Here is a 15,466-nt window from a genome sequence, read left to right on the forward strand (position 1 = left end):
AGTGGTGGAAGAGGACAGGACAAGGAGTAATGGTCTCAAGTTGCAGTGGGGGAGGTTTAGGTTGGATATTAGGAAAAACTTTTTCACTAGGAGGGTGGTGAAACACTGGAATGCGTTGCCTAGGGAGGTGGTGGAATCTCCTTCCTTAGAAGTTTTTAAGGTCAGGCTTGACAAAGCCCTGGCTGGGATGATTTAATTGGGTATGGGTCCTGCTTTTGAGCAGGGGGTTGAACTAGATGACCTCCTGAGGTCCCTTCCAACCCTGATACTCTATGATTCTATGGTTTGGACTGGCCTTTGACAAGACAGTTGTCTAGGCAGGGGTAAACCAGCACTCTCCATCTTAAGAGGAATAAAGCTACTATTGCCATAACCTTTGTAAAGACCCTGGGAGCTGCTGACAGGTCGAAAGGCAGCACAGTGAACTGGTAAATCAAAATCATCACCAGAAATTGGACATACTTCCTGTGATCTTGACTGATTGCCACATGGAAGTATGCATCTTAACTTGAGGGCGGTATACCAGTCCCCAGGTTCAAGGGAAAGGATATCTGAAGCCTGGGTGACCATGCAAAACTTAATCCTTTTTAAGCATCTGTTGAGATAATGCAGGTCTAAAATTGGTCTGAGATCTTCTTCCACTTTTGGGATTAGGAAATATTGGGAATAAAGCCCCTTCCCTCTGAGGTCACATGGAACCTCCTCTATGATTCCTAAGTGAAAGAGTGATTGAACTTCCAGAATAAGGAGTTTGAGTGGTCCCTGATAACAGACAGGGAGGGAGGGGTATAAGTAAACTGGAGCGCACATCCCACTTCCACAGTGCTCAAGACCCACTGTTTCTAAGTAATCTGGGACCAAGAACTGCGGAAGTGGGACAAACAGTTTGCAACAGTGAGGGGGTTTGGGTCTGGAGACATGGAGACTGATATGTCAACCTCAACTGTCGTATCAAAATGCCTGATTTGCAGTTCCCAGGTGTTTTGACGGGGCTGGAGTCGGAGCTAAAGCAGCAGGAGGGGGAAGCTTATGCCTATAACCCCAGACCTCTTTTTGATAGGCCCTGCTGACAAGGAGGAGCAAAATACTGGCGTCTGCGCTGCAGCCAATAGTGCTTCTTGATTGGGGCAGGTGTGTACAGACCTAAGGACTTCAGAGTGGCTCTAGAGTTCCTAAGTCCATGGAACTCACTGTTCGTCTGGTCCAAGAATAAAGAAAGATGCTTGAATGCCATATCCTGAATAGTACTCCGGGCTTCATAGGAAAGACCGAATACTGGAGCCAGGATGATCTCTACATGGTCACTGTGGAGGTCATGGTTCTAGCTGCCAGGTCTACAGTGTCCAGCCCCACACACAGTGACATTCTTGTAACTGGTCTTCCCTCACTGATCACGCAAGAGAAGACCTGCCTAGTATTCTCTGGAAGCAGCTTCTTGAAATTTTTCCATGGAATCCCAAAAATTAAGATTGTATTGTCCCAAAAGAAACTACTGGTTAGCAATATGCTGCTTCAAAACTCCTGCAGAACAAATCTTTTTGCCAAATATGCATAGTCTCTTCATATCTTTTGATGGGGGGGCCCCCCCACAGGCAGGTGCCTCCATCATTCTCTTTCATTAGTCGCTGTGACAACTAATAAGCCCGGAGGTGAATAAGTTTAAAGGTACTCAAACCCTTGGGAGAGTACACAATACTTTCTTTCTGCCCTTTTAAAGGTGGGAGGAAAGGAAAATGGAGTCTGCCATAAATAAAGCCTTTATTGGCTCTAGTATCACCTCATTCATTGGCAGAGCTACAATGGAGGGGCCCACTGATGACAGCATGTAAACCAGGAGATGTGACTATTCGCTGACCTCTTTGGTCTGACCTCTAAGTCTGCATCTACTCTCAAATTTTAACTCCTAATAAAAACTCTGAAATCATCAGGAGGAGGTGAAGTCCTGCTGGACAAAATGGCCTTGTCTGGAGAGGATGAAGAGGAAGCCAAGATTGGAGGAGGCAGAATCAGCTGTTGCTCCGGGTCTGGAACCTCCTCTTGATTCTCTCTACCAGGCCCAGTGCTGGAACTGGGCTGCCCTGTGTGCAGACTCATCCTTTCTAGATGAGGACACTGAGTATGCATGCTGTGGGAAAGATCTGAAGCTGGGGGAAGCCCCCAGAGGTTCCAAAATGGCCACTGATATGGATCTTGGCCACAGCTGTCCCAGCCACATTCCCATGGCAGGTTCCGTTGAAGGGTCAAGGTGGTAGGTTGGAAGAGAGAATTTGTGCAGACTGGCATGTCCTACTTTGGGGCTGCAATACTAAGATCCCACCTCCTAGTCTGACAATGAGTTCCCTTTTCCTAGACCATGGCGGGCTAGATCCAGTTGGTGTTGGGAACCAATGCCAAGAGACTGGTGATGGAGGGAGCAATGCCTCATAGCAGGCTTCCCTTTGGACAGTTTCGAGGCGCAACCTGTCCTGGAAGCAGGCAGATGCAGTACCAGAGGCTGAGCTGCTGGCGGAAGCGGCAGCAGCGCCAAAGGACCAGACTCCTGGAAGGAAGGAGACACCAGCACCGAGAGGCAGAGCAGGTTTCTTGCTCCAGGGTGGTTGGCACAAAGACAGTATCTTGTTGTGGTGCTGAAAAAGCCGACGGTGCCCCTTGTGGAGCCAGAGTGGACTGTTGCAACATAGGCGCTGGAGGAATGTTTAGGTTTCAGGTGCACTCTACTTGACTCCTGCCTGACCATTTCTGAGACTTAGGCTATGTCTATTCTAAGGACCTTCTAGCAGCACAGCTATACCGCTACACGGCTATGCCATTGTAAGGTCTCCCATGTAGCCACTATTTGCCGGCAGGAGAGAGCTCTGCTGCCAGCATAATTAAACCACCCCAACAAACAGCATTAGCTATGTTCCTGACATTAGCATAGTTCTGTCCACACCAGCACTTTTGTCGGTGCTTTTTTCCCCACAACCCTAACCAACAACAGTGGCAGTGTAGACAAAGCCTTAGAGAATGGAGACCTTTCCCTGGTTGGTGCCTCTGAAGAAGCTTTGCATTTCTTCCTTGATAAGGGTGAGGGAAAACGATGCTGAGATTCTGCTAAAGCTGGAGGAGCGCTTCTCATTGACACTGCAGCACTCAGTACCGTGTCAGACGAGTTAACTGACAGTAGCCTAAGCACCACTTCCATCAGCAGGAATTTCAGCCTAGCTTCCCTACCCTTCTTTATCCTAGGCTTGAACTCCCCACAAATCCAGCACCAGTCCTCCACATATACTTTCCCCCAGCCCTTCGAATAGCTATTTTATGGATCGCTCTGTAGCAGAGACCTGGAACAAGAAGCGCATGGCTTGAAACCTGGTGAACAGGGCATACCTGGGTACCACAGATTAAAAGAAAAAGAAAAGGGGGCGGGGAGGAAGACAACAAATCCGAAAAACTTTTATGGAAGGTATATAAAACTTTACTCTCATGAATACACTGCCAATAATGAGACTACTCATGTGCTTAATTTTGCTACAGAAAAGCCTCAAAAACAGACCCCAACGACAAACTGCTGAGCTTGAATTAATATGCAAACTAGATACCATTAACTTGGGTTTCAATAGAGACTAGGAGTGGCTGGATCATTACACATATTGAATCTATTTCCCTAAAGTTAAGTATCCTCACACCTTCTTGTCAACTGTCTAAATGGGCCATCTTGATTATCACTACACAAGTTTTTTTCTCCTGCTGATAACAGCTCATCTTAACTAATTAGCCTCTCTCAGTTTGTATGGCAACTTCCAACTTATCTGTATGTATATATATTTCTTACTATATGTTCTATTCTATGCATCCGATGAAGTGGGCTGTAGCCCACGAAAGCTTATGCTCTAATAAATTTGTTAGTCTCTAAGGTGCCACAAGTACTTCTGTTCCATGTGCTTAAAGTTAACCAGCTGCATTTGTGTTTGCAGCATCCGGGGCTCAAACAGCATTTCTATTAAAAAATTCCCAGAGCGTAAAAATCTGTCACTTCAAAACAATACTACTGCATCGTTAACAATGAAAAGTTACATATATTTCAATACCTTAACTAAGTTTTCGAAAGTACCTAAGTTCCTTATCTAATTATATATAAACATATATGGTCCCATTATCATAGTATCCAAGCACCTCAATCTTTTTTAATGTATTTAACATTCAGAGGCAGGGATTATTATTGACAGGGATTTTAAGGCACAAAGATGCAAAATGACTTGCCCAAGGTCAAAGAAGTCTGTGGCAGAGCAAGAATTTTCCCAAGTCCAAGGCATCTTTTTCTAAATGATGTAGGAACACAAACATTTCAGCTTTCTTGACTTGTGAAGGTTCAATAGACGGGAAGGTAGCGTTGGTCAGAAGGGCTACTTGCTTATTTAGGGTGTGAGTTTGTGTTGCTCTCACAGAATAATGTTAATGAGACTCTGGACTGGTCTTTTTTCAGCTTAAATGAGCATTCTAAGTGTGAAATTTCTTAGTAAAAAAAAAATCTATGTAAATCTGAAGTTCTGCTAACTAGGAAATTAATTGAAGAAGCATAAAACATTTACTTTAGCAATTAATGACTATAAAATGGGAAGTAAAGAACTAACATGTAAATAAAATTTAAATGGTTTTAAAAAATAGATTGTTTTTAAATCATGATTTAAAAACATTCTGCTCAAAAACACTCAAGGGATCTGTTATGATTCAAGACTTCAGGCATGCTTGGAAGAAAAAGAAGAAGGAAAAAAAAAAGTGGTACTGTAACTGGAAACTGCCTACGGAAATAAGTGAGCTTTTCTCATTAACCCATTTAAAGCTGCTGTGCTGCCTGCCTGGAATGCAACACCTTGTAATTTAACCAAAATGGATTTTCTCAGTAAACATCAAGGTAGGTTCCAAGCCTACAGCCACTAAATATTGTATTCTGTAATTGATAATACAAGGAAACTTCCTGAAAAAAGATACAGTGGGACCTCAGAGTACAAACATCTTGGGAAATGTTCGTAATTCTGAACAAAAAGTTTACAACCGGACATTGATTTAATACAGCTTTGAAACTTTACTATGCAGAAGAAAAATGCTGCTTTTTTTTTTTTAAGTAGTTTATGTTTAACACAGTACTGTACTGGTTTTGGTGGGGTTTTTTTGGTTTGTTTGTCTCTGCTGCTGCCTAGTTGCATACTTTCAGTTCCAAGTGAGGTGTCTGGTTGACTGATCAGTTCATAATTCTAGTGTTCATAACTCTGAGGTTCTACTGTACAATAAAGAGAATGTTTTTTCCTCCCAACTGTTTTCCATTCACACTTACATTATTCATTATCACACTTCTTTTCTTTATTCTTTTCTACCTGCTAAACATTAGTCCTCAGATTTGAGTGACCATTATTGCTTAGACAGCACTCTGATAGGCAAAACAAATACATGTTTTGTTTAACCTCTTAAACCTGCATCCCATATTTACACCAGGATCAGTATGTCAAAGGACAACATCTGTATATGATTAACTGCTGCTGCACCACCAGCAGAGGGAGCAAGCATCCACATTTTTATGATACCCATAAAACAGTTGCTTTGAAATTTTTTTTTTTTAAACAAAGTGTCTCCCTCATCAGATTATAACTATTTAAAGATAGATCAAATGTCAAGTCCAAATGACTTGTTAGTATCAAGTTATCTACAGGTAGGTTGCAAAATCCCCTAAAATACATTTTACACAAGTATTTTTAATATGTAAATTAATAGATGCACATGAAAATATTTAAAACACTTTAAAAGCATATGCTTTATAAACGAGCACACATCTCCTCCTTCCCCTGGCCACAACAGCTTCAAATGAGCTCAAGGCAAGTAATTTTGCACCACTGGAGATGTTCATCTCATCCTACTTGTATAATGTAGAATATAAATTTCATTATTTATTGTGCTTATAGCTGTTCTGCAATAAAAATTTTAACAAGGAGATGTGTCTTGGAATAAAAATGTGCTTTATTGCTTTAATTTAAATAATGGAATAATTCTAGGTTTGGCTAATCTGTCTAAGGAATTAAGAGAGTTTGAGAAGATAACAGAAGACCTTCCTACCAACTTGTAATGTGTAGATTGTAAGGGTCCTTTACATATGAACTAATAAGAGAAACGAAGTAATTTAAATTTATAATCTCCAGGACCACAATGCAATAGGATTATACAATGAATTCTTCTTGTGTGAACCTTTAATCAGAATGAAGTTTGCAACCACATACAGTAATTTACAAACTAAGGTAAATACATCTCAATAGATACACGAAATTTCAACTACAGTGTATACAGGAAAACGGTAGATCTCTGTTTTCAGATGCCTTTTGTAATGATAAACGTACAACTGAAAAGCAAAGCATGTAAAATCAGAAATATTACCAATTTGTTTTCTTACATATTCCTTAGTTGTCTAAATAATTAACGTGAAAAGTATTTAATTTTTATTAATATAATATGTATTTACTATATTATGCACAAAAAGGAAAGGTACTTCACTATTTTGCTTTTTTACAAGGCTACTGCACTTTGGCAACCAGCCACAGTAGAATGTAAATTATTTTTTCTCCTCTTTTTCTAAAATAAAGATACATCTTCCAATACCTTTTTTTTTGCATTATGAGAACAGGTTTTATTCAAACAGTTTTCTTTGTGTCCAAAAATATATGGTCTAAAAACCTTCCTAAAACCAAAACTTTAAATATAATTTTAAAATTATTCCAGAGGAAAAAAGTTTTGTTTTGTTTTTTAAATAAAAATCCATCATTAGATGGTTATTTTAACTGACATGCAGGTCTTCTACAGATTAACTATTGTAGCAAGAGAACATTAAATAAAAGCTAGCACAAACTCTGAAAAGTTAAAACGAAAACTACATTTGGTTCATTAATTAAATATAATATATCACTGCACACAAGACTTAGAGTATAACTTCCAGCCATACCCACAAGGGAGCACACTGCAGCCATGTAACAGATCTCTTGTAGGTGCTGAGTGTGACAAGAAACAGCCAAAGCAATAAGGAAGTAGCATTCAACAGACCGGTTCATACAGGTTTGGTCACATCCGTGCAAGCCAATCAGCAGTCTTCTTTCACATATCTATTTGCCTTCCCTGACTAAAGGGGTAAGGAGGCCACGTTTCAAAGAATAATTCTAGAAAAAGGCTACACTTATGAAGGAGTTGCCTGAGCAAAATATCTAAAACGATTGGTATTTTCAATGTACATAATTAAATATCCTAACGTGTCCATTTAAGTATTAATGCTTTGCTTAAGACTCTTCAAATGGTGTTTGAGTACTTCCACAATTCTTAATAATCACATGACCGATTCGCAACAAAGAAAGTATTGCCACAGGTGCCCAACCAAGCAAAAGGTAACTTTTATAAATCAGGCATCTCTTATCTCAAAAAAAGGCATTTGTACAGTGGTGCACAAAATTATTCCTGTATATAAATGGAAAATGTGCAAGGGGTTGAATTCTATAAACTTTTTTAAAAGTTTGCATAGATGGCAATAATAATTATGAAACATCAACACACACAAATATTGTATATATCTATTTAAATTCACTTACGACAATTCCCTTAGCCTTCTCTTTCATATTAAGCTTGAAAATCATATATAGTTCTGTGCCAAACAGACAAACACCACCAAGAATATCTCTCCAATAATACCTGCAGATTTTTCTCCCTACTGAAAGGCAAAGGACCAACATTCAAACGGCCAGTGGCTATATGGTAAAACCAAAAATGTGCCAATGTATTTTTAACAATACATGAAGGACCCCTCCTTCAGCCAATTAGAGAGTTTTCCCTTTCCCTCCCTCAAGTCTTTTGCAGCAGAGATCACTGCTGTGAAGCAACAAAGGCAGGCATTAGCATAGCTGCTATGGATTAGCCTATAATCGTCTGCTCATATGAGCAACTCAAGAGCTGCTCAAAAAGTTAGCCAATCAGCAGCCAGCTTTCTGAATCCTGCCTGGTAACAGGAGACAGACAAAGAGAAGGTTATGGAAAGCAGTGAAACAAGTTGGGATCCAAACAACAGTGCACAATGGTTCTTTTCATGAAGATAGTCAATCTAGAATGGTGTTCACATAAAATTCCCAACATGTGTATTAGCCATAACCACTATAACCGTAAAAACACTTGCCAAAGAGCAAGAACTATGTGGAGGAAATAAAGATGGTTTTCTCTATGATCATGTAAATCAACGTCGTTCAGAGTTATCTAGATATGCAAATCTAGTTAGCATTTGGCATAGTCAAAAAAATAAGAAGAGCAATTGATCAGGGCACTTTGTTCTAGGTGCAGAGTCCAAGATTCCAAAGTACAGAATGAGAAAACTGCATGGAACCTGCATTTCTAAAAAAATGGTTCTTAAAAACTCAGTTTTCAAGCTGGAATGAACTGCAGTAACAAGTTAAAATAACCTGGCAATAATTTTAAAATTCACAGAAAACAATTATATCCTTATACACAAAAGAAAAAACAACACTGTTTCCATGTGAATCAATCTGCAAAAGAGGACAGATGCTAAGATGTTCTGCACCAGTGATATGTTTGGATACCGCTAACAGGTATTTTCTTAAGTCTACCTTATCTGATTGCAGTTCAAATCGCAAAGTGCCCAATATACAAACCACCACCTATTTGGAGTCTTTCACAATTATATCTACTTTTAAAATGTAACGAACAGGATTGTCATATAATAGACTGGCAGCCACAAATACAATTTATCTCTGCTACATGTTACAGAAGTTTTTGAGTTCTCCCCTTTAAAGCTAAAATTATGAGAGTGTTAGCTGAACGATATCAATTAAACTTGTACATCAATTTTAGGGTGAGAATTTTTTACAGCATTTATATCAGTTTGCTCTATTTTCTAATAAGCATATTAACAGATTAAATATGGGACCATTGTAAACTTACTACACTATTTTTAATAGACTTTTTGCTATTTATCATATTGACATTTCAGTGAAATGGTTAAGTAGTAAACAAGTTCATAAACAAAAGCCTTTCCCCTTTTAGCACAGAGAAGCCTTGTAATTTTTCAAACATACCCAAGAGGGAGCCTGGTGCAGCAATGCTCTTAGTTTACATAATCTCCCCATAGGAAAAATAAATCAGCAGTTGCTTCATTGTTATTGTACTGGGAAAGAATTCAAATACCTTATCTGATTGGCTCAAATCAGCAGTTGCCTGACACCCAATCAGATATCAGCTCCTCAAATCCTGCCCAGCAACAAGGGAAGCACATGAGGTTACTACCAAGAATCCAGACAGGGCGTGAAAACAAATAAGGCTGAACTATTGTACATAGGAATGTCATTTTAACCAATATAAACAGATTCCCAAATAAGTGTTAAACCATCTAAGCAGAAGCCCTTTTTCTGGTCCGAATGAAACAACTGAAGCTTCACAACAGAACTTGATGATGACTGTAGCGAACAGGATATTTACAGTCTCAATAAAGATACTGCATTTTACACCTACAGGTCCTTGTAGGCTAAATTGGAGTATGACATATCCTAAGACTACAAACTTTCACTAATGTAGATATTAGTTTTTAAAAATGGTAAAAAAAAAAAAAAAAGAAAGAAAAGAAAAAAGCTGAGTTTAAATACTGCAGTGGTTAACCCTTTCTCCCTTAGAATATTTCATAATGCACACATTCTTCCCACTATTCCAACAGACAATTCAAGCTCTGCTCCTCTTGAGAGACTAAAACCAAATTGAGACAATGGAGATAATCATTTTTTAATACATGAGATCTTCTCTCAGGCCACAATTCAGCAAAGCACATGTTTATGTCCATTCCTATGCAGGCCATGTCTACATTACCTCATGTTGGCAAAACTTGTCACTCAGAGGTGTGAAAAAACCACCCCCTGAGCAATGTACATTTCGCCAGCATATGCACTCATGTGCACAGCATCTCCTACCAACATAGTTAATGCTGCTAGTTTAGGTGGTTTTATTATGCTGACAGGAGACCTCTCTCCTGTAGGCACAGAGTGACTACACAAGCTATCTTACAATGGCACAGCAGTATCAACACAGTTGTGCCACAGTAAGCTTGCTAGTGTAGACATGGCCTCGGTGCGGCACTTAAGCATGCACTTAAAAGTATGTGCTTAAGTGGTTTGCTGAAGCTGGGCCTTCGCAAACAGAACCTGAGCTCAAAATAATTTTCACCTTTTCAATACCATTTCTATTTGAGGAACAGTTCCTCCACCCCCACCGAAGTAACAGCTCAGATTTTTCCTAATTTTGTGTGTCTTGCGTCTCCTAGATAAGCTAAGTGGCTTAATGAACCTGTAACTATGACATTAATTTTAGAACTCTTCCTACATTACAGGGCAGCTGCTCTGTGTAGGTGCATTTACTCAAATTAAATCTTTTGGCTTTACCCAAGCAATTCCACAGAGTTGAACCTAACTTTGTCCACTACTATTTGTCTTGACAGATGCTATAAGAAGTAGAAACAACATTCATTCCCAAAATATATATTTGTTTTTAAAGAGGAGGAGAGTGGTGGGTGCAGAGCATCTCTCCCAATAACTTGGTATTTTCATTAAAAATGCACATTCTAGTAAGCACCACAAAAACAATTCAGGAGCTTAAAAGCAATCAGTTTGTTAACTTGTTAAATCAGATCCTCTCTCTCTCTGTCTCTCACACACACACTCCTTTGTAATAAAATATAGACAAGAGCCTCAACTTGTTCTTAGAATTACATTACAATGCTTATTTGGATTATAAAAAGTAGCAGTATTTCTTGAAGGGAATTTAGCCATATCAACAAGAGTCACTAGTCTATTTTTTTTTTTCTTCCTAGGACTATTATAGGGTTTAATCTTTACAGAGAATGCAAAACCTCAGCTTTCCATGAATTGCAACACCTCAAAGCCTTACGTATAAATATTGCTACTACCACACATTTGTAAAACAGCAGAAGTGAATGTTCTAACACGGTGACATTTACAGCCATACAAATACGTTTGTTTATAAATACAATTTGAGTTAACACAGTTTTAAGATGAGTTAGTACATTTTAAACACATCTGTGGTGTTGTATATGTCTTATTTGCACTTTTGACATAAACACAGGATTCATTACTACCACCCCCCATTTGGTAACATAATTAAACAATATCAAGCGGAGTTAATTATGCAAAGGAAGTTGTTACATAATGTCACATCCCTTGTAAAACTGAAGACTATAGCTACTTCTGAAATCCCCAAATGACATGAAATTATACAACATGTACCAAAAAATACCGATTGCACACTTGAACTAATCATTCTTATGCAAAGGGTAAAAAAAGATTACAGCTTCTACACGAAGAAAAAAACTTGAAAATTGTTTTTAAAAAAAATCAATTCCGCTTTTGTTTTGAAGTTTTTCTACACATTACAAGAATATCACCTAAACCACACCTATATTACGGAAGAAATGTACAGTGAATACTTACACAAAACACATGACGACTAAAGCTACAAGAGAACATTAACAGACATATAATTCACTATTCCAAGTTAGGCCTCTTCACCGTAAGTATAAAAGGTTCTGTTAGAGCCAACTCAGTATGCACTTTAATGAAGAAAGTAAGGCATACACACTTACATTTAGAATAGCTTTCTTCTAAATTAGTCCAGGTACTACGTGCATCTAACTGCAGTGATGCAATTCTGACCTCTTAGCCTTTGCAACTGTGGCATCAGACAGCTCATCTCAGAAGAATCTGATGTCATTAACAGCAGCCCTCTGAGGTCACTTGTCAGACATAATGAAAGAAGAGAGTGAAGAGGAAATGGCAAAAAACTGTAAAATAAGCAGTAGCATTAAGAAATTGTGTTAAACTTACTATGTGTCATACAAACATTAATATTTTTAACTCTTTTCTTTTGGTAACCAAAAATGGCTATTTGAAAATCTACGTAAAAGAGCTTTTCAATTTCTCAAAAATGTGAACCTTAACATGCTGTTAATATACTAGGCTTGTTTTTCTCTAGGGAAGATTTGCTTTCTGCAGAGAGATGATGTACACCTGCTGGGGCTTGTTTGGTTTGTTTGCTTTCTTACTTACTACACCTAGTCACCTATGCACTGCCACTACTAAACACACCAAATCCATCAAATATAATTCAAGGAGGCAAGACTTCTTGTACCTTCAAAACTTGTTGACGTTTTATTTCCTGTAATTAAAATTTGGTTAGAATACTGATTACTTTTTTTTTCGGGGGGGAGGGGGGCATTTGTTTACTTTTACATTAAATAATGATAAAATCTTTTGTAAATGTAAAAAACATACCCAAAAAAGAGCCCCCTGCAGCCATGTTGCCACCTTATCAGCTCTCCCAGCAACAGAAACTATACTTGACTAGTCTGATGTCACAGGACTGAGCGGAGATTTGCATAGCCCCTCTGGTTGGCTGCTGAAGATTAGTTTGCATACACCTATCAGTAGCTGGAGACTGAACAACCAGAAGGAGGCATATAAAAATCTGCCTGGCAACAAGCTAAAAATAGAATCAGTACATTGGGCTGAGACCTCGAATGGGTGTGAAAATGGGAGCCGACTTCAAGCCAATCCATGCCTCCCTCAATTTGTAAAATTTACATATATGTAAGTACAATATATATGTCCTTCCAAAAAATATTTACACCTGAAACTGCATAGCTATGTAGCAGAGACAGATAAGCAACTTCTCTGCAAATACAAGAAATGGAAGCGTCACACAGTCTTCAAATACTGCACTGAAGGCAAAGGTGTTAAATATTGTATAATACATTTTTCTAAAGTTTGTGCTTTTTTAAGAAAGGAAAAATTAGTTTTAAAAAGCCAAGCTAGGATAGTCATTTTCATTAAGCATTTTATTAAAGCCCCCCATTACACTCAAGCAAACAAAAAAAAATTAGTGACATTTTCAGAGTTATAATCTGTCATATACATTTTTATACTTCCTTTCTCATTATTTTCCATAATTAACGGGTGTGAGTATGCAAATGGGTGTGAACACAAACTGTTATGCTAGACCTATTATCTCTGCCAGTTTAATTTGGTGATGTTACAACCAAACATTTGACAATACTATCCACTAAAATGGAAGTGATTGTGACCATCATTCATATTGGACTGTGGCATCCCTCAAATTGAGATTTTACTCCTGCCTTGTAAATCATCTTTCTGCTGAGGAGACCATTAGCCCACAAGATACACAATGAGGAGCAATAGCAGAGATTCCAGACTACAGGACTCTTCTCATAAGGAATTTAGCATGGTGAGCAGCCTGTACATAGAAAAGAAAGCTTCCATTTACACACAAAGTCTCTTGGTAATAAAATAGAATCCAGCATGGGGTGGGGTGGGGTGGGGGGTAAGCATACAGCAATTTTTAAAGTTTTCGCAAATATATTTCTGAAATTACTCTAAGTAGGGCAAAGATCAGTATCCACGAAGTTTTACTAGAGACCTCCTCTCATCCCCCGAGATAATCAACTTCAGCAGTCCAATTTTCACCAACTTCACCGCCAAATTATTGCATATATGTACACACATGTGCACACACTCACACAAACATTGTCCTCTAGGTTGTACAAATTAAGTCAGGATTTTTATTTTATTTATTTATTTTATTTTTGTAACCAGAGATGGCTGCTAGCATGCAGAACATAGACAGAGCAGTTAATAGTTTGGGATCCTTCAACAGAGCAGAATCATGAATACACGACATAAATGAAGTATTCAGTTCCACCAAAAAGGAAGACAAAAGAAATGTGAACATTAGGAAACTTTTAAAGAATAAATGTTGGAAGGAAGAAGTGTCACTTTTTCATGAAACAGGTTTCTATAAGTAGTAGTTTTATCAACCATATCTATAGTCATAAAAATTTACTAGGTCACTTTCTATTGAAAAATGGTACTCAATTATTTTGTATTTTTATTGGTTGGTGTGGTCCTTTACCCATAAAGCAGCTGTTTGACTAATATTTACAGACTAAATATTTTCAGTAAGTATCAACTGCTGTCAGGTATAGCTAACCAATGTTGTTTTCTTTTTACTACTAATGGCAAAGGGAAGAGAAACACCCAATGCCAGCTCTTCAATTTATTAGTATGAACAATGGCCCTGGATAATGACAGATACCGCATGTTTCTATAATGCTGAACAATCACTTTCTAACAAACATCGATGACAGTAAGAAATCAACAATCTCAAGCACAGAGTTGAGTAAGATGTATTTCAACTAGTAATGTATGATAGTAGATTTAATTCTCTAAGGTCAACAGTCAGCCAGTTATTATTTTATCTTTGCTGCCAGGAAATTGTGTGTCATTCAAGTCAACTCAAAAATATAAAACTATGCACTCAAAGAAAAAGATTCAAGAAATTTTTCAAAGAGCATTTCCACACTGCATTTCAATTTGTCAACTTCAATCATAAGCTGTTACAGCCCAGCCACTTCTTCAGCCTAACTGTGCCACAAAGCAAATTCTACAGTCAGAACAAGTAAAAAGACTGTCAAAGCTTAACAAATGAATCATTACTCAGGCTGACTGAGGAGGAGCTCACAATGGGAAACAGGAAGTGAGTAAATATATCACACCAAAAAATATGGCTCTTTTATGTTGCTTCGGCATTGAAAAGGAGCTATAAACTTAACCAGCTTTCTGAGGGGTTTGACAACACAGTGCTCTCTCTACTCCGCTGTGCTCTGGCAATTCCCCTTTGCCAGAATGCTTCCTTGAGATCAAAAATAGGGTACTGATCGGCAGTACTGTGTACCAGCATCTTTTATGCTGTCTTCTTGTTCCCTAACCTTTCATTTAAAAAAAGTCTTTAGCTCATAGGTTACCAAGATTGCTTCAAACCAACTGTAACTGATCCAGTGACATGCCTACGATTGCAAAACCTGAAACAATAACTAAGAAGTGTGACATGCCTTGTCTATTTCAATGGGTGCTAACTAAAAATGACCAATGATAATACTTCATTGTTACCAAATTTCATTGCTTGCCAGAGTATGTAAGAAAGGAGAGAGAAGAACATATGAAGATTTGTATAATCCACAGTGATAGTTCTTTTGGCACCTTAAGCAAGTAGTTTTGGGAGACTACCACCAATCCCTCTCTCTCCTCCAAACCAAGAAGGAGTCAACCCAAAGAAGCCTGGTAGAGCCCAACAGAGTATCTGATGCTCATCCCCATCAGGGTGCTGCCAAACTCAAGTAGTCCACGAGCCATACACGCCTCAGCAAGGAAAAGCCAAGCTTGAGGTTCCCAGCAGAACTGATGGCGTACAAGTATTATTTTCTAGCTCATTTTTATAAATGCTAATGTTTTGTTTGCATTTTGACCATTGCTGTGCATTGAGCAAACACTTTCAGGAGGCTTTCAGTTCTGAGTAGAAAACTTCCATGCCTATTATTTGT

General features: G+C 38.4%; 1 protein-coding gene across 8 annotated transcripts in view; it reads right to left on the minus strand.

Annotated features, from left to right (window-relative positions):
• The window catches only part of ATF7IP (activating transcription factor 7 interacting protein), a 168,292-nt gene that overhangs the window by 102,940 nt on the left and 49,886 nt on the right, over nt 1-15,466 (minus strand). The window contains exon 1 of one of the 8 annotated variants that reach the window (XM_084634328.1): nt 12,345-12,365. The exons of 6 other annotated variants lie outside the window; for them this stretch is intronic. Coding sequence is in view for 1 of the 2 variants with exons in the window: in XM_084634323.1 (XP_084490449.1) it covers nt 11,657-11,658 (2 nt within the window). In the remaining variant the exon portion in view is untranslated. Of the gene's footprint in view, nt 1-11,656; nt 11,814-12,344; nt 12,366-15,466 lie in introns of those variants that run through there. One more of the 8 variants, XM_084634323.1, reaches the window with a different exon arrangement.

The sequence above is a fragment of the Lepidochelys olivacea genome, assembly GCF_965140295.1.
Source record: "Lepidochelys olivacea isolate rLepOli2 genome assembly, chromosome: 1".
Classification (NCBI taxonomy): Eukaryota; Metazoa; Chordata; order Testudines; family Cheloniidae; genus Lepidochelys; species Lepidochelys olivacea.